The following is an 18358-nucleotide window of genomic DNA, read 5'->3' as shown; positions in this document are numbered from 1 at the left end:
TTTCTGCGAGCCGTCAGCACGTGTGGTTAGTGATAGTAACGGACGGTCTGAGTATGCCACGCCACGCGCGTTCGCTGCGGCGTATGTCGGCGTGCTGGAGTGAATGGACGGCACACGCAGCGTGTTCTCCCAGCCGCCATGACGGCAACCGTGATGGTGTTGTGTGGTCGAGGCCAACGCCTTGGCGAGAGCAGCACATGATGGTGGCAGCCATCTGGCACCCTGCCTCCGGCAACCTTAAGCTGAGACGCTGCACACGCGCCCTGCGCTCGGGTCGGCTGCAGTCCGCTTCGAGCAGCCACGGCACGACGGAAAGGGGAGGACGGCGCATTCTGACCCTTCCAGCGCAGCGTGGGCACGGCGGGAGGATGGCCAGGCTTCCCCGCAAAACCGGATCGCGCGCGCACCAAACGGGCTATGAGGTAACTCGGCGTCCCTGGCTAGCCCGGGCTGTGCAAGTGTGCTCGCCGCCCGATGACGGGCACGTGTGACATGGCACCCGCGCGACGGCCCACGGCACCTCGAGAGCACCGGTCGGTGCGAGTCTGGGCGGGCGCGCGAACAGCAGCTGCGTCTGGGGAGTGTGGAGGATCCGCCGGCTGATCAAAAAGATCGGGCGCGTCGGGCGTGGCGCGCCGAGCGACTAGTCGTGGCCGCCAGGGTCGCGTTCCAAGTCCGGTTCGGGCGGCAGCGACTTGTGTCGCCCAGACCCCTGCTGCTTGGACCTGGATCGTCCGGACGCTCAGATGACGGGGCTGGATTGAGAGTGCTGCTCTACTGCTGCTGTGCCCTCATGGACTCCCGCTATGCCCAACTCCAAACACACGGGCTCCCCCATCCCCCAGACATCGCTCTCGCCGCCCCCGTCGGCCACCGCATCCGCCATTCCGCTGGCCACCTTCGCTTCACCGCAAGATCCGCCGCCCCTGGCCCATAGCCCCCAGCAGCTCCTCCACCACGACCGCCCGCTACCCTCTCCGCACCGCTCCGGCGCCTTCACCATGGAGGGTTCGTCGTCGAACCACTCCCGCCGCCGGAGCACCTCGCTCATCGGCACCCAGGCTCTGGGAATCGGCCGCTCCAACTCGCTGCGCTCCCAGCGCGGCCACCGGCGAGCCGTGTCCGAGCACATCCCTGAGGCCGCCGAGGACAAGCGCGAGCTCGATCCCGACCGCGACTCCAGCAGCCCCTCTGGCTACGAGGACACCGATGACGACGACATCACCGACGAGGAGGCCGCCCTCACCGGCAAGGACCGCCGGAGGCGCAGGAAGCGCAAGCGCCGCAACACCCAGCTTGACAACCGCATAGCCTCCGAAGTCACCATTTCCGAAGAGGAGGAGAAGGTCGCGACCGCCGCCCTGGTGAAATCGTCGCTCATCAACGTCTGCCTGATCGGCCTATGGTACGGCGTCCAACCCGCCTCGTAATTTTTTTCCCTGGAGCTTTACTGACTGCTCGCGTGCAGGTACCTCTTTTCCATATCTATCTCAATCGTGAGCCCCCCTTTCCTGGCTTTCCTTCAAAACCGCAGAGCTCTGACAACCGTGTCCAGTACAACAAGTGGATGTTCGCAAAAAGCGATGACAAAAATCAAAATCTCAACTTCCCCTTTCCGCTCTTTACAACGTGTCTGCACATGATCGTGCAGTTCACGCTCGCATCTCTCGTTCTCTACTTTCTTCCCCAATTCCGTCCGCGGCACGACTCTATAAGCGCACACGATGGACCTGCGGGCCGTTCGCCGCCGCAACGGCAAGATAACGTGGATCCGAATAAGCCGCTTATGACCAAATGGTTCTACCTGAGCAGGATCGGGCCGTGCGGCGCCGCCACGGGCTTGGACATTGGTTTGGGCAACATGAGTCTCAAGTTCATCTCACTCACATTTTTCAGTAAGCTTCCTTCCGGTCCTGTGATTTTGAGCTCGTGCTAATGAACTTTTAGCAATGTGCAAGTCGTCGGTGCTTGGCTTCGTGCTCATTTTTGCTTTCCTCTTCCGGCTGGAGAAGCCCTCGTGGAAGCTGGGAGCCATCATTCTCACAATGACAATCGGAGTGGTCATGATGGTCGCCGGAGAGACTGCTTTCAATGCTCTCGGCTTCATCCTAATCATGTCGTCCGCCCTTTCGTCCGGATTCCGGTGGTCGCTGACTCAGATTCTGCTCCTTCGGAACCCCGCGACGTCCAATCCTTTCTCTTCGATCTTCTTCCTTGCCCCTGTCATGTTCATCAGCCTTCTCGTAATCGCTATCCCCGTCGAAGGATTCCTCGAGCTGTTGGACGGCTTCAACAAACTCCGGGAAATCAAGGGCACGATTATGAGCTGCCTGATCTTAATCTTCCCCGGAACACTCGCTTTCCTCATGACGGCTTCTGAGTTCGCTCTGCTGAAGCGCACTAGCGTCGTCACTCTCAGCGTTTGTGGTATTTTTAAGGAAATTGTCACTATCACTGCGGCGTCCATCGTCTTTGACGACAGGCTCACCACCATCAACTTGTCGGGTCTCATCGTCACGATCGGCAGTATCGCGGCGTATAACTGGATGAAGTTCAAGCGGATGCGGGAGGAGGCAAGGATGGAAGCGCACCTGCAAAAGGAGGACTACCAGCCCGTGTTGAATTCGGAGCCTACGGATGATGAACGGGCGGGACGCCCCAGCACTAGCAACCTGATCCGGAATAGCCTGAGCATCCAGCCCGTCTCAGACCGGGATCGACTCCTGGTCAACGACATGCCGCCACGGCAAAGCCCTGTCAAACGACCAGAAGATTTGGATTAAAGCAACAAAGGGGTAATCACGGCGCACTTTGACGATCAACTGGCTTCTTTTGGAGATTCGATACGGATGGCTAAATTCTTTCGCTTGCACGAATGTCTTTTTACACCTTTCGTTTCACGAGACAAGGACGACCCCTCATCGACATTATCATCACCACTCTTAGGGGAAGCGAATCATTCCTCTTTTACTGTGTATTTGGATTCGGTCAACGGTTTTTTTTTCTGTTTTTTTTTTTCGTGGGGTTCGTATGAGCATTTACGGCGGCACAATCAATTCACCCATAGTGTTGATAGACACTGGAAGGAACGGCAAGGCTCCTATCCATTGCAAGAGTTTCATCTCTTTTGTTCACACGGAGAGATTGGGTTTGGAGGACAGTAAAGAATGGAGAGGAAACGAAATAAATACCATGATGGGAGGAGAGCGCGTCGGAAAAAGAGAAAAGAAATGAAAATCAAGCAACTCTGCCCATGCCATTGTCATCTTTTGTATGAGTTTTGACTTTTAGTTTACTCGTTTCAGCTTATCGCAATTCGTGGCTGCGAGATTGATTCATGCATCTGCATGAAAGATCCATTACTGACTTTTTCAGCATACTTGTCATTGATGATGAGATTGCTGTCTGGTATTGATTGTCGAGGGCGGTGATGCATTACTTGCGGTCTACATTTGACATCCTTTTCCTCGCTTGAAGCTTTGCACTTCTAACGTTCCGCGTTCTGTGACAGAGGAAGGAATGGTGCATTATGGGAATCTAGCCATGAGCTCGTATTCTGATACCCTCGCTGAATAAAATGAATGCATTTGCGTATATATATGGGCGTTGAGGCCGTTGGCTGGCTTGAATTTGTAATTCGTTCGTGTCATGTTAGTCGAATCAACTATTCAAATGTAAGCGTAGTATGAGCAATTATGTATCTTCGCCCAGGCGTAGCTCTACCCCAGGTCTTAGAAAAATAACATACGTGGGTAGTTGAAGCTATCGTCCGGACGAAAATGTCGAATTAAAAATTCTACCACGTCCGGACGATAGCTTCAACTACCTACATAAGAAAAACAAATACACGCTATCCATCGGCCGCAAGAGGGGACTGTAATAAAGTATAATTTGTTTTTGAGATTTATCTCGATCTGTGGGCTTTAGGACTTCCGTCACTGATGACATCAAAGGGCCAGCTCACTTTCCGCCTTTCCTTTGTTCCATCACTCTCAACACATCCGCAGCACTGTCCTTATCCCCCTTCCTCTTCTTTGGACCCCGCTTCCTCTGCTTTCCACCCCTTTCCCTCGCGCCTTCTTCATTATCATCATCATCACCACCAGCACCCTTCCACTCGCTGAGCTTGATTTTGGTATCCTCGTCCATGTCCTCCGCATCGTCGAAGCGGCTGGATCCGAAACCCATGTCCATATCCTCCATGTCGCGGTCTTGCAAGGACAGCATTTGAGCACGCTTCTTGAGCCGCGCCTCTTCTTCCGGATCCTTTTTTGAGGTACCGTCGTTGTTGTCTTCGCCCCTGAGCCTTTCGGGGTTGATGTCACGAGCTTTTCGGATGGCAGCGAGGATGGTGGGATCTGTGAGTGGATTCGATGGCGCCTGAGCGGTGGTGGATGTGTCTTTAGAAGGTGTATCTTTGAAGTAGTTCGTTTTGGGAATCGCTGTAGGCTCTGAAGGTTTCTGTGGAGGTGGCATAGCCTTTTCAGATGTCGAAGATGGCGATTTGGCCTTTTCCTTTTCAGACGTCGAATCATCCTCATCCGACGAGTCGCCGTCACCGATGCCCGCCAGGGGGTCGTAATCATCTCCAACACCCTCGAAGATGTCGCTGTCGTCATCTTCTTCCTCGACCGGCGCCTTTGCGTATTCCGGGACCTCCATGCCCAATGGTTTCGCGTCCTTGTCCGGCATGAGCAAGCCCGAAGACGCGCTCTCCTCCGGCTCAGTATCCGCCTTGACCTTCCGGACCTTTCTCTTGACATTGCCATCCTCATCTAGGGTCAGCAGCACCTCCCTTCCCTTCTCGTCGCGTTCTATCCTCGGAAAAGTCTCGTTGTTGTGGCCTATTTTCCGGAATTTCGAGCCCAGGGTGGGTTGTGCGGCAGCTTTCGCGTCGGCGGCAGCCTTCCGTTGGGCCTTCAGCTCGGCCAGGATCTCGTTTCTCGTCCGCTTCGTTCCTGCCAGGGCAGTCTGGCCCTTCTTTTCCTTCTTCTCCCTCATCACCGGAGCGACCTCCTTCTCCTCGAGCCGCTCGAACTCATCGTCCACATCGGGCTCCGGTTCCCTCTCCACGGGCTTGCTCCCTCCACCAACGCCCAGTACATCCTCACCTCTCCGCACGCGCTCGAGCAGTTTCCGATCCAGGCCTTTGACTAGGTGGGTGGCGGTGACATCGCCGGCGGTGATCTCGTCGCGGAGCTTCTCGAAAGTTGTCTGGTCGATTTGGCCGAGCTTGAAGCTCTCCTCGAGCGCCTTGATGCGGCGGGCGCGGTCGTCGCCGGCACCAGCATCGTTGTCGTCGTCGTCGTCCTCCACACGCGCCTTGGCGCGGTCCGTGTAGCCGGCGGCGAGCCTCGAGCCCTTGGGCGCGGCGGATGACTTGAACTTCTTGACCGGTCGTTGCTCACCGGCGCGCTGCTCGGCGAGCTGCCGCTGAAAGTCGAGGCCCGGGCCACCGCCCCTCACCGTACGGCTGGGCGGGTCGTTAGCATGGCTGACAGGAGCGGCGGACGCGGCGGGCGCGGGTAGGAAGCTTACGGAGTCATGGGGATGCTGGAGCGCTGGCGCGAGCCCAGCGAGGCCCGAGCGGCAGGCGTGGCGGCAGCAGCGCGCGGGGTGGCATCCTGCGACGAGGAACTCCGTAGCAAGTTCTTGAAGTCCTGGTTGTTCATGGTTGCGGCGGAAAGTTGGGGTGGGAGCCAAGCGAGAGGGCAGTCGACGATGTCACCTCCCGCAGCCGACGTCGCACAGGCACCCACTAGCGTTAATTTGTTTCGCTCATGTTATGGGTAGGTGAAGCTACCGTCCGGACGTGTATGTAAAATTTTTAATTCGACACTCTCGTCCGGACGATAGCTTCACCTACCCATGTGCTTTTTTTTTTTGAGAGAGAAAAAAAGATGAGGCATGGTTTCCCTCGAGAATCCCGCTATTCTTCGGGCTGGCCTTCGGCTGTAGTACACATTTCCGTAACAGGTCGGTGCTCGCTCTTCCCCGCAAATTGGCAGCAGATCGGTCAGCCATTCCGCCGCCGTGGCTGACCCCGGCTTGTACCCAGGAATCCTTCCTGCGTGGCTTAAAAGGGCGACATGACCGCGCCGCAGTGCACCTCCCCCTCTTCCCCCTCGTCCCCCTTTCTCCGGAGAATTGCCATGGCCATTCTTTTGCTCCTCGTGCCGCTCCTCGCGAGCTACGTGGCTGCCCAGTACAGAGGCTCGTTCGACGGCTCCGCATCGCTGGTCCGAGCTCGGCAGGCCACAAACACCAGCGGCTCCACCTTCACCAACCCCGTTCTGGACGACGTCGGCGCCGACCCTTGGGTGTTCCGCTACAATGACTACTACTACCTCACTTACACGACCTCCTCGGATATCACGCTTCTGCGCAGTCCCGTCTTGACCGACTGGAACAATGCCGAGAGGAAGCTGTTGTACCAGCCGCCAAAGGGTACCAACTACTCGACCAATCTCTGGGCTCCTGAGCTACACAACCTCGACGGCAATTGGTATGTCATTTTTACTGCCGATCCCAACAACGACAGCCCGCCTCCGGAGGTCGACATGCTCTGCGAGTTCAACTGTCCGGCTGTATATCATCGTGTAGGTTCACTCAGTGTTGCTCAACAAGCCCTCATACTTATCACATTCAAAGATGTACGTCCTCGAGGGTCTAGGAGACGACCCCTGGGACGCCACCTTTACTTTCAAGGCCCAGCTGGATACATATGACCAGTTTGCCATAGACGGAACGTATTTTCAGCACAGTACTGGTCTGTATCACATCTATTCGTGCTGGTACCGTCAATACGACGCCTGGCCGGCCAATCTGTGCATCACCAAAATGGAAAACCCGTGGACCGTGGCGTCCAACTTCTCCGAGCGCCAGATCATCAGCGTTCCCAGCAATCCGTGGGAAAAGACGCCCTACGGCCGGCCGTTCAACGACCGGATGAGCTCGAACGAGGGGCCGCAGCAGCTGACGAACCCAACCACAAATCAGACATTTCTTATCTATTCCGCTGCCCGCTCCGACAATCGCAACTACTGCCTCGGCCAGCTGGAGCTGGTGGGCGACGACCCGATGAACCCGCAGGACTGGCGCAAGAACAACGAGGGCTGCGTCTTCTACCAGGACGCGCGCGCCGAGGCCTACGGCGTCGGCCACGCCAGCTTCGTCAAAAGCCCGGACGGCTCCGAGGACTGGATCGTCTACCACGGCATGCGCAATCCCATCACCGGCTGGGCTGCCCGCACCATCCGCGCCCAGAAGTTCGAGTGGAACGAGGATGGTTCTCCCGCCTTCCCGCGCCCGGGCTACGGCCCGTATCCTGTGCCGGCGGGCCAGTCTTGAAAGAGCGTAGAGGACTCATGCTACAGCATCGTAAGCGCATTGGACTCTTTAGCCTCTAGACTTTTTCTTTTTGCGAGTATCATGGAAAACGCACGGATGCCGCTCTGGTTCGCATAGCATATTTTGACATGCCTACAATACAGTCATCGACAGATTTTGATCCTTTGTGGCGAGACTTGTGCAAGATGAGACGCAATAAGGTGGACACTTCTTTTGGCTTGCAGGAGACCGCGAGATCATTCGTGGTTTTGTTTGTGCCTTTCCGTCCGGACAGTAACTTCCGGTACCCGTATACGAGCTTAATGCGTGTGGGAACGGCTTGTCACGGCCCGAATCTTGTAGCACTCGCCGATGAAGAACGGAGCAAACATGTCAGAGCACCGTGCCACTACTACTGTTTGATAATACGGTAGCATTCCAAAGCCAAAGCTGTGGCGGTGCATTTGCGCAGAAACCCGCAGAGGTCGTCAAGCAAGGGTTTCTGGGAAATGTGGGACAGGCATGGGCCACACGTGGCGTTCTACTCAGGGGGGATGGTTACACCCTAGAAGGGTGCACACAGACAACATGCAGGTCCAGTGGAGCGTGACTAGTCCTGGAGGTAAGACAGTCTCAAGAGATAGGACCCTAAATGTGGCTAAATTTCATGAAGTGCGTGTTGGAAATTGTAGAACAAGTAAGCTCTGGCTGGCCGTTGACGATTGCGAAGGATTGTTGGGTGGTTTTGTCTTAAGAAGTGTGTTAGAGATTATGTTTAGGACGAATAAGATAGGAGTGCTTATTGATGTCGTGAACGATTATTTTTGGGTGTTTGGCTACACAGAGGCAAAGAGGATTGGGGTTTTAAGTACTTATTGGTTGTGGATATGAAGTCGAAGCCTGAGGACAATAGTGTCTGTTCCAATTCACATGCAGCGGGCGAAAAGCGCAACGCCCTGAGAAAAGGTCCAAACTTTGAAATCGTTGGCGCATGCATGAATAGCCTGGGAGAAGGGAGCCTGGAGGTTAAGATGGTGCTGCACATTGCATTCTAGTCCAGGGGCATTTTTTGATGGAAGTATGCATCTGACAAGAATTGCTGGCGCGCAGTGGTCTTGAATTTCTATACTGCCAGGTGCAATATTCTCGTTCAAGCGAGATATTGTCTCGGCGTTGATAAGGCTGGGGTGATGGGGCGCCGTTGTCCATTTGTGGAGATAAGGATCAACACTGGAACACGAGCTTGGTGCACCTAAAGCCTTCTAGCCGAACAACCGGCATAGCGACGCAAATTAAGTGGCATATAATAGCGAATCTTTATTTTGAGTAGAAGGCCGGGAATAAAAGTATCTGAACGCCGAAATAGTAGCTCTAAAGGGTCATGCCGCTCTCGATAAGGTAGTTGCCTCCGGTGGCTGATTGGCTCAGCGCGAGCGTCCGCACTTGATTCGCTACATCCTGTACGTGGGTCAGCCCTGTTCGGGTAATAACGTCGACGAGCCTATCCCTACCTCAACCGTAGCCAAACGCTTCAACTTGGTGTTCTCGATTGACTTTTTGATTTTGGCCTCGGGGAACTTGGCGCCCCATTCCTGCACAGCAATTAGGCCAAAGATCATGGCGGTGCTAGGAAGCTGCTTACCGTCATCAGCAAGCCCGGGCTGACGGAGTTTACGCGAATCTTCGGAGCGCAGATGACAGCGAGCGTCTTCGCCAGGTGAATCTGCGCTGCTTTGGTCACACCGTAGGGCTTTTCTCGTTAGCATCAACGCAGCTAGTGGATCAGGATCACCTTACCAAAGAGCTGCCGCTCGGCTTGACACCGGCCACGGAAGCGGTGGTGATGAAAGCACCTTCGGTCTCGTCGAGGTGTTTCTTGGCAGCGTATGCCAGCCACATGTGGGTCTTGACGTTGTAGACGAAGCACTTATCCCAGTCCTCCTCGACCACGCCCTCGTCAAAGTTCAGAAGGTTCGTAATGCGCGTCCAGCCCACGTTTGAGACAACGACGTCCAGGCGGCCCATGGTCTTGACCGTCTCGGCGACAAGCTCCTGGACCGAAGCCTTGTCGCCGGCGTCGGCTTGGATGGCATGGAAACGCGGTGTGGCGGCAGACGCGGCGGGGACACTGGTGGCCAGCGGAATGTTGTGGAGCTCTTGCAGCAGGGCCTGTGCGCGATCGGCGTTGTTGGCGTAGTTGATGACCTGCGGCTGAGGGTCAGCACAACGGCTGGAGGGCCCGAGTACAAGGTACTCACAACTCTGAAGTCAGGTGCGAATACGCGGGCGATCTGGGCGCCGAGACCGGCTGAGCCGGCGGTGATGAGGGCGACTTTCTGGGTGGTCATGGCAGGTCCGCGCGCAGTCAATGGGCCGAGACAGTGGTTCGGAGACGGTTGTTCAAAGCCAGGTGCCAGAGACACGCTTCGAGGGAGCACGGCGCTTTTGACATGGCGCTCTCGAGCATCAATGGTGGGGTGCTGCGCGGGGCTCCCGCGGTGAGCTGGAGAGCTTCCGCCCGTCGAGAGCTCGGCTGTCCACACTCGGCCCGCAGGGTGGGCGGAAGCATTCCGTACGCAACAAGCTGCTGTGGTGCGCAGCGCAGAATCCTGCAGCGTCTCAGCCCAGCGGGCGTGGCGGTTTCACCGCGCGTGGGGCGCGCAAAAATAGACGGGACGGCGCCGGTGCGAACAAGCAATTTGGCCCTGCGCAGCACTGGGGAGCGCCTGCTCCGTGAGCGGCCAGCTCGCGCGCCCCAGGGTCTGCCGCCATCTGCGTAGGGCTGTCTCTCACCAACGCTGCGGTAGGGCTGGCTGGCTGCTGAGCACAAGATCTTGCTGCCAGGCACCCGCTCCACATCTGCGCAAGGGCTGCGGCGCCCCGGCGGCACGACCCTCGTTGGCTGCGGCGACCCGTACCTATTTTCATCTCAGCCTCCAGCTGCATGACTTGCTGCGCATGACGACAGCCTGGCCCCGGCGCAGCACGTCGCTACACGGCGCTTTGATGAGCTGGCGCCAGAGCCAGGAGAGCGAGCATACTACTTGAAGCCCGCCGGGCCGCAGCTGGGCCACTTGCGACATCGAGACAGCAAACGGCGGCGCCAAGTGAGTGTGGCTTCGTAGCTCCCGCGCGCAGCTAAGGCCAATCTCCGATTTGCCATCACCCTGGCCGCACGACACACGATCAAAAGCGACCTCCCAGCCTGCAGTACCACCCCCCTTTTCCCAGCCCCAAGCACCCGCAAAACCACCATGCTGCCGCATGCGCTCGCTCAACCTCCGCCGCCTGCTAACTCGACCGCGCCCCTCGCCCAGTCCCGCCACTCCATGCCCGCCCTGCCCGCCGTTTAGACCCAGTCCTCCCCCCCGGGGCCGCCCTCCCGAACACCTCATCTCCCCGCAATCAATCGCGTTTCATCGCTGTTAACGCGGCGCCATGAACAATGGGGCGGGGAATCCCCAGCCCGCCGCCAGGGCGCCGCCCTTCTTCCACCTGCCGCGCCGGCCCTCTGTGACGCCTCCATCGCAAAAGCCCTCCAGGCCCCGCCCGTCCTCGCCAACCTCACCCGTCTCTCCCACCTCTCCTGCGCGTCCGTCATCGTCTCGCTCTTCATGGTTCCACCCCTCCACGCGCCGCCCGCGCACCTCCCCCGGCCCGCGACCCTCGCCTTTCAAGTCGCGCGCGAGCCAGCCCTTCCCCGACGAGCTGAAGCGCGACTCCGGCTTCGCGCCCTCCATCGCCAGCCCCTCGCACGACGGCGACCACAGCGTGCCCCGCGTCCCCAGCCTGCCTACCATCGTGGTCCACGACGAGCCCCCGCGCCCCTTGACGGCCAACAATGCGGGCGAGGTCAACCGCAGCAGGCTGGTCGGCACCGACATCCCGAAGGCCGACTTCGACGATCTCGCCGACAACAAGATTGCCTTTTCCAAGAGAGGTACTTTGCTCCTGAATGGAAAGAGGATGAACGAAATGATGCGCGGGCCCACGGACAAGGATGGCGCTGCGCATGGCTCAAGAGGTGAACACGGCGTTGAGGCTGGTAGCAGTACGAGGGACAGAAAACCGGCAGATGACGAGGCTTCGGCACCTCGAGAAGGATCGGCGCCGGAGGCGGCAAACGCAGTATCGGAGACGGGATCGACGCAGGAAAAGATACCGGACCTCGTAATCCCTCGCCCGCACCCGCACCTGGACGGTCCCCGTGCCGTGAGCATGAGCGCTGCGACTGCCGACGGCCGAGCCTCGACTGCGGTGTCCGCAGCACCTTCGAGGAGAGCCAGGTCTCTCGCTCCGCGCCGAAGCATCCCAGGCACGCGCGTATTGTCCGCGGACGAGACGATGCTGTCGAAGAAGGTCCGCTTCATGTACGAGTACGGCGACGAGAGAGCCGCGGATTGGGCCGTGGAAGAGAGCATCCGGGAGGACGCGTCGATCGAAGAAGAGAACCCACCCGACCTGCCCGGGGAAGGTGACAGCTTGCAGATTACGAAGTCACGAAACAACGGAGATGCCCTGCGCAGCGCGAGCATTGTGAGCAAACCGGCCAGTTTGATATCAAAAGAACCGAACGAGCTGGCAGGTGGCATAGAAGATTGGGAGGACATCGAAGGTTGCGAGGTCGATCGATACGGGTTCATCGTCGCCAAGAAGTCCGCTCCCACAGAGCAGCGCGAGTCTACGGTCACCTTCGACACGCCCAAGCTCCAGCGCGTGTCCACGCAGCTGCAGCTTGCGTCCGAGGCCCCGAGACGGAAGCGCACCCTCCGCCGCCAAGGATCGATCGCCAGGTCTTCGCGGACGAATTTCAGCGCCCAGCCCAAGCGAATGTCTTCCAGCAGATCCCTTCGCCCGGCGGAATCCATTTACTCCACCCGGAGCACAGCGTCCGTCCGTTCGAACATCTTCCGGACCGCGGCCAACAGGCTGCCGCATAACCGCAGCAGGAGACTTGTTGACGAAGCCAGCGATATGCTCACGCTACCCCCTGGCCTCGCTGCTATAGCCGAAGAAAAGGATGGCGGGAGGACCGTGGAGATGATGAAGCGGAAGGAATGGCAGAGAGAGGAGAAGTGGCGGAAGATGGGGAAGCTCGTGGGCAAGTCGCCGAGCGGAGGTGGAATGCTCTTCGAATTCGACACCAGAAACCCCAAGCTCATCGAGCGCACGTGGAAAGGAATTCCGGACAGGTGGCGGTCCACCGCGTGGTACGCGTTTCTCGCGGCGAGCGCGAAGAAGGACCCGAACAGCGCTCCGGACGAAGAGCTCATCGAGGCATTCTACGAACTCCAGGACGACGATTCCGCAGAAGACATGCAGATCGACATGGACGTGCCCCGGACCATCAGTCACCACATCATGTTCAGGAGACGCTACCGCGGCGGCCAGCGCTTGCTGTTCCGCGTGCTTCACGCCTTTTCGCTCTATCTCCCCGATACCGGCTACGTTCAGGGAATGGCCGCGCTCGCGGCGACCCTGCTCTGCTACTACGATGAGGAGAGGGCGTTCGTCATGCTGGTGCGGCTTTGGAAGCTGAGAGGCCTGGAACGCCTGTACCAACACGGGTTTGAAGGTCTCATGGAAGCGTTGGGCGACTTCGAGAAGTATTGGCTCGGCGGAGGCGAGGTGGCTCAGAAATTGGTAAGTCTCGGCAACCACTGGTCGCACAGCGCTTTGTGGAACCGGTCCGCCTCGTTTGGCACCGAGCTGAACGCAAAGTCCGGTCTGGACTGCTCGTGGCTCCCTGTTCCGAAGCCTTGCTATACCACAGCCTCACGTTTTGATTCGCTGGCGCTGACCGACATTATAGGAGGAGCTTGGCGTGCACTGTACCGCTTACGGGACGCGTTGGTACCTCACGCTCTTCAACTACTCGATTCCGTTCCCGGCGCAGCTCCGTGTCTGGGACGTGTTCATGCTGCTCGGAGACGCTTCTATGTCCTGCGACCCAAACAATTCCTTCCACGCCGATCTCGACGTGCTGCACGCCACCTCGGCCGCTCTCATCGACGCGACGCGCGAGATTCTGTTGGATTCGGACTTTGAGAACGCGATGAAGACGCTAACCTCGTGGGTTCCGGTCAAGGACGAGGATCTGCTCATGCGCGTGGCAAGGGCAGAGTGGAAGCAGAGAAAGAAGCGAGCCAAGGCAAATCCTACGACCGGGTAATGCTGCGTCCCACCTGTCGCCCGAGCCCAAAAGAGGTGGACTGCGTCGTCCGACCGGCAAGATTAAACTGTTCGCATTCGCACTCGAGCCTGCTGCAGAACCTCGCGGCAAAGGTTGCATCGATGGCGTAGAGGGCTGCCGAGGCTAGGCTCAAAGTGCTGGCTAGGGGGCTGCGCCTTTTAGCGAACCACTTCCGCGCTTCCACCTACCTACCTTTTCCGGTATCACCACCCGGAGAATACCTTTCCACACTCCTGCATCATCTTTCGGACGAAAACCCAAAGATGGGGCGATATCGAGCAGGGCTGCCGCGTGGCTTTAGCGTGGCACTTTGCCTCCTGATTAGGCGTTCTGTCGTTACTTTTGTTTTTGTTTTCCTGCTCGCTTGTGTGTTTTTCCACGGAGGTCTTTCACAAATCACCTTCCAATCACCTTCACAACCGAATACCCCGATTGGAAGTCTCTTGTTTGCAATCTTTCTCTCATTTTTGTTCGTTTTTTGATTCCCATTGCTTTTGCGCGCGAAGATCTGTTCCACCGGCGGCAATCTGCAGGATCGTTTGCGGCCAATCACGATGTTGTTCTCGTTGCGCTGTCTTATTTTCTTGTTAGCTTGCACTTATCGCGTCGGAGGTCTTTTCCGACACTGTATTCTCCAAGTCGGCTTGGGGCCGTACGACACGCAGATGACCTGTTCGCCTTCCTTTTGCGTAAGAAAAGAGCTACCCCGACGTCACGAACGACGGGTGTTTCCGCCATTGCAACTTTAACTGGTTTTCCACTCTGTCGATCATTTACCATTTTCGTTGCTCACCTCTTCTTTCACTTCATGGGCGGCTAATATGCAGCCAGTCGATCGCGTCTCCCGGAGCTGGGGCCGAAGACTGCGCAGGCTTTTTGACCTGTCCATGCTTTTTTTTCTCCATCCAATCATTTTTCGTTTTCGCTTTGTTTTTGTCTCGAATGAAGTTGTTGATATCCATCATGTTTGCCAAGGTTCAGCCCGCGGCGGGGGTGGTAGAAAAGAGGTTCCTCTCCGACGGGCCGGCAGCAGATACATACCTACAGGTCTTTTTTGTGTTTGATAGGATAGAAAGCATCAGGTGGGGAGGGGTTATCGAAAGGAAAGAGGGCATCAAAAGGGCAAAAAGAGATCGTTATTATTGTAGTAGTAATCGCTAATGATTGGCTAAGACAAACAAGCCCCCCAAAGACCGTTCCTCCGCCATGTGACCAAGTCATCGACGAATCAGAATCGATGGACCCCTACGCTTAATGAGTGGTGCGCCTCTTCATTGAGCGGTCCTTTGTCTCGATGTTCAGAGGGTATCGCAGCCGAAGGCTAGCGAGAATTTGTTTTTCGCTCATGTCGTGGGTAGTTGAAGCTACCTATATCCGGACCTGAATGTGGCATTAACAACCATACATTCTCGTCCGGACGATAGCTTCCACTGCTCACATACTCGTAAGAAACTGCTGAGGCGCAATTACCCCATGCTCCGGGGCCCTGTTATCCTTTGCGCTAGCCTTCGGCTGCGATACCCCTCTGCACTACAAACGATCCCCTGAAGATGCGCTCTTGAACTCGTCTCGCGGATACGCGGCACGGCTGGTTGGCGTGAGAGGGGCATACGAATCTGATCGTAGTGTCACGGCGTTACCCGTAGAGCGGATTGTTGACCCGGACAGCATGCTTTTTTAGTGCATTCAATCTCCTTCCTTTTTTTTTTCTTTCGCTTTTTTTTTTCGCGGTGAAGCTTCACTACAGAACCGGTCATAGCGCGAATGGAACTCGGTTGTTATCAAGTTCGCGAGCACTATCCGCGTAAGATTTTGGGTCCGGATGTCGCCGGGGTGGCTGAGAGATTGCAATGACTTGGCTTGCTGAACTTGGAAGATGGACAGGGTGAAGGGGGGTGCGCCATGGATATTACTGCATTATTCATGTTTCCGACCATCGTTTTCTTGCTTCGTGCAACGGGGACCGTCAGATATGCTGTGCGGTACTGTTTTGCGGAGAAACCTCGGCGATGAAGGACGTGATGGCTCTTTCCGTCCCACCTCTCGCAAGCCCGCTGCAGTGGGAAGAACAGCGAGGGTCCGAGACAGAAGGGGCACGGTACTTCTCACGAGCAGAGGAGAGAAAGGAAGGGGTGTGAATCCTAAGCCAGGGTCTACGCGCCATGTTCCGTCCCGCCCACGACGCGAAGCGTACCCAAGATGGGGCCCTAGGAAATAAAATTTCCCGATAACCCACCCGCTCATGTGCGTGTACCATGTACAGAGCGCGGGATGCGATCCCTGGCGCTGGCGCTGGCGCCCTGGGACCACGGCTCAACAATATGTACCTTCTTGTTAGAGGATTGGAGGGATTTGGCAGCTTATGCTAGTGTGCACGGAGATATTCCCATAAGCATCTGCGTATGAGAGCTTGTGAGAGGAGAGGTACAAAGGTTCCTCGACGAAGAGTAGCTTATTGCCGGAAAATCCGAATGCACCTCCGAGGCCCACCGTCCTACCCCCCTATTGTAAACGGAGAATTGCGTCTACTCTACAATCAGGGCGAACGAGCGAGGAAGGGGAGGAGGCAACGTTTGGTCGTGCGTTCACGGGCACGTGCGCGTCCGGTGTTTGCGCGTACGTGCGCGTGTGTGTGGATTCTTGCCGCGGTCTCTCGTGAGAGCAGCATCAGACTCGGTACTCGATTGTTGACAGGCCAGAATCCGGTCCGCTTTTTGCCCCCCACCATCTACGTGAATCTCGAACGATCCAAGCTGATCAATCTTGTCAATCTGCACGAGAGCACCAATGAAAACCGGTCGAGTGTTCTTTTCCGAGAAGCGGGTTCTTCCATGATGGAGAGTGAGGGCCGCCTGCTGGAGTGATGATCGGCGGCCGAAGTGTCTCCATTTTATTTCCCAAGCAAGTAGAGTCTGGGAACGAGGCACTGCAAGGAACACGAGATCTGGAGGAAATGTCTCCGTAGCGGTCTGAGCTCGGTGCCGGCCGTCTGGCATGCTTTCTCCGCTTTTTCGATTGTTCTCCCCCCCGTCTACCTCGGCGTTGAGGGCGAGAGGGGACGCCAGCGCAACGCAGCCACGGTGATCGGGGCGATGGGATTCGAGACAGTGCGGTGAGGTATCGGGATTGCAAAAAGCGGTAAGTGAATGCGGGCGGCAGTGCCGCAGGTCCCGGCAGTTGCCCTCGTCTCCTACATGCATCCACGGCGGACGAGGCAATGCGGTTTAGCTGGGTTACAAAAGTCGAGCCAGAAAGGCGGCGTGCGGGTGCCAGCGAAGCGCCTGATAGGCCGAGTGGTGGCATTTATTTTTTTTTCCTCGACCTTATGCCGCGTGCCAGCCTTGGTCGAGGTAAGGACGACTGCGATTCGTGCATTAGCTGCACGCGACTCAGATGGAGTAGCAAGGCAGACGCGACAAGGCATTCGCCGGTCGGAGAAAGAGGAGGCGGCGGGAGTGGCAGTTGCGGGCGGCTATGCAGGTGGAGCTTGCGTGAGGATTGTTGATGGTGTCTGACTGATGTGACAGGGAAGGCCGGCTCCTGGCGAAGGAGCAGGGTCCGCGTCCCGGGGGGAAAGACGCAATCTTGCCAGATTGAGGGGCCGCTCGTAGATCATCACACCACTTTTCGCTCATCGCTGCATCTCGCGCTGCTCTCGAATCGCTGGAAAAAGAGGCGCACGCGCGGAACTGGAAACCGGGAACCACAGCGCGCGCTGAGATCTGTCGGAGCCCCAGCCATCGCCGCCGCCGCCGACACCACGCCGCAGATGTGGCACGCGCCGCCGTGGTCCCCGCCTCACATCCTGGCCGCTGGGATCTGCTGTGCGCCCTGCCGATGCGCGGCTGTGCAGAGAAGGGGAAAAGTCGACGTCGCCGCAACAAGCACGCACGCGCGGGCTAACGGCGTCGCCACGAGTTGCCGCGCCCGCCTAGGGCTGATGACGGGGCTCGAGTTGGCGATTGGCGATAGGCGACGGCGAAGATCTCGCCTGCGCCTGCCCGGGCTGCCGCTCCTCGCCACCAGCTGCTCCGCCGGCTTGCCCGCTTCTGGCCACGACGTCCTCGTTCGAGCAATCGGCATGCCGGCCTCATCGGCACGACGCACCTCTCCCACCCCCTCTCCGGAGCATGCCTTTGGGGCTCCTTCCCGGCCGCACTTGCTCCCGCCGCCTCCACCGTCAACGACACCGGCTGGCTAGCACGCAGCTGGCCCCGCCGATTATTGCCCGCCTCGCGTATCCGGCCGCGAAGCTACTGCTCGGTCGAGGTCGGTAGCGCTGCGCTCTTTCATCTCGCCAAGCGGCATCCGAGTGTCTTAGATGAGTGAAGGGAAAGTGGCTTGCAGAAAACGCACGTAATCTGGGAGTCGCGGGCGTGTCTCAGCATCAAACCGGCCAGGAGGGCATAGCACTGCTCTTTTATTTTTCCGCTTTCTGCACCGGCCCTCCTCCTTTTGACTTCGCCGGCGTTTGAGCAGCGCGCGTTTGGCTGCCGACGTCTTGAGCACGTTTGGGAGCCGGGATACGGGGCCAGGGTACGGCGGCGCCATCAACAATTACGCTTAACCCGCTCCCGCGCGCCCTCGAGGGAGACGGCGCCGGCAGGGGTGCGCCCGCCGTTGCGAAAGAAGGTCGACGCTGGTGGCCCGAGCCAGGCCGGGGAACCCTCGCGCGCCGCTTTGGGGGTGTCGGATGTTCCGCGTTTGTATCATCCGCACATTCGTCAGCAATTGGCCGCTCAGTCGCTGCATGACATCGCTCTAGCTCGGGGGGTCCAGCGGCTCTCTGCTCGCGGCGCGTCGATTGGCGGGCGTGCGGCGTCTAGATCCCGATGC

General features: G+C 57.8%; 5 protein-coding genes across 5 annotated transcripts; 3 read left to right on the top strand and 2 right to left on the bottom strand.

The window, feature by feature from the left end:
• Window positions 1–806: 806 nt before the first annotated feature.
• Window positions 807–2783, top strand: LTHEOB_12058 (Triose-phosphate transporter protein; the record flags this gene model as incomplete). The annotated part of the gene is made up of 4 exons (XM_035508883.1): window positions 807–1405; window positions 1469–1496; window positions 1556–1895; window positions 1948–2783. 4 exons carry the CDS (start codon window positions 807–809, stop codon window positions 2781–2783), a joined length of 1803 nt encoding a protein of 600 aa, XP_035365319.1.
• Window positions 2784–3960: 1177 nt separating this feature from the next.
• LTHEOB_12057 (Red-like protein) lies at window positions 3961–5672 on the bottom strand (the record flags this gene model as incomplete). Its single annotated transcript, XM_035508882.1, has 2 exons — window positions 3961–5473; window positions 5539–5672. 2 exons carry the CDS (start codon window positions 5670–5672, stop codon window positions 3961–3963), a joined length of 1647 nt encoding a protein of 548 aa, XP_035365318.1.
• A 480-nt stretch (window positions 5673–6152) lies between these two features.
• LTHEOB_12056 (Alpha-n-arabinofuranosidase 2) lies at window positions 6153–7350 on the top strand (the record flags this gene model as incomplete). The annotated part of the gene is made up of 2 exons (XM_035508881.1): window positions 6153–6599; window positions 6652–7350. 2 exons carry the CDS (start codon window positions 6153–6155, stop codon window positions 7348–7350), a joined length of 1146 nt encoding a protein of 381 aa, XP_035365317.1.
• A 1350-nt stretch (window positions 7351–8700) lies between these two features.
• Window positions 8701–9677, bottom strand: LTHEOB_12055 (Short chain protein; the record flags this gene model as incomplete). The annotated part of the gene is made up of 5 exons (XM_035508880.1): window positions 8701–8787; window positions 8841–8921; window positions 8972–9079; window positions 9127–9534; window positions 9588–9677. 5 exons carry the CDS (start codon window positions 9675–9677, stop codon window positions 8701–8703), a joined length of 774 nt encoding a protein of 257 aa, XP_035365316.1.
• A 1090-nt stretch (window positions 9678–10767) lies between these two features.
• Window positions 10768–13501, top strand: LTHEOB_12054 (Tbc domain-containing protein; the record flags this gene model as incomplete). The annotated part of the gene is made up of 2 exons (XM_035508879.1): window positions 10768–12972; window positions 13142–13501. 2 exons carry the CDS (start codon window positions 10768–10770, stop codon window positions 13499–13501), a joined length of 2565 nt encoding a protein of 854 aa, XP_035365315.1.
• Between the last annotated feature and the right edge of the window lie 4857 nt (window positions 13502–18358).

Source organism: Lasiodiplodia theobromae, assembly GCF_012971845.1.
Source record: "Lasiodiplodia theobromae strain AM2As chromosome Unknown scaffold_57, whole genome shotgun sequence".
Classification (NCBI taxonomy): Eukaryota; Fungi; Ascomycota; class Dothideomycetes; order Botryosphaeriales; family Botryosphaeriaceae; genus Lasiodiplodia; species Lasiodiplodia theobromae.
Note: the sequence above shows the minus strand (reverse complement) of the source record. Positions and strands in the feature narration are given on the sequence as shown.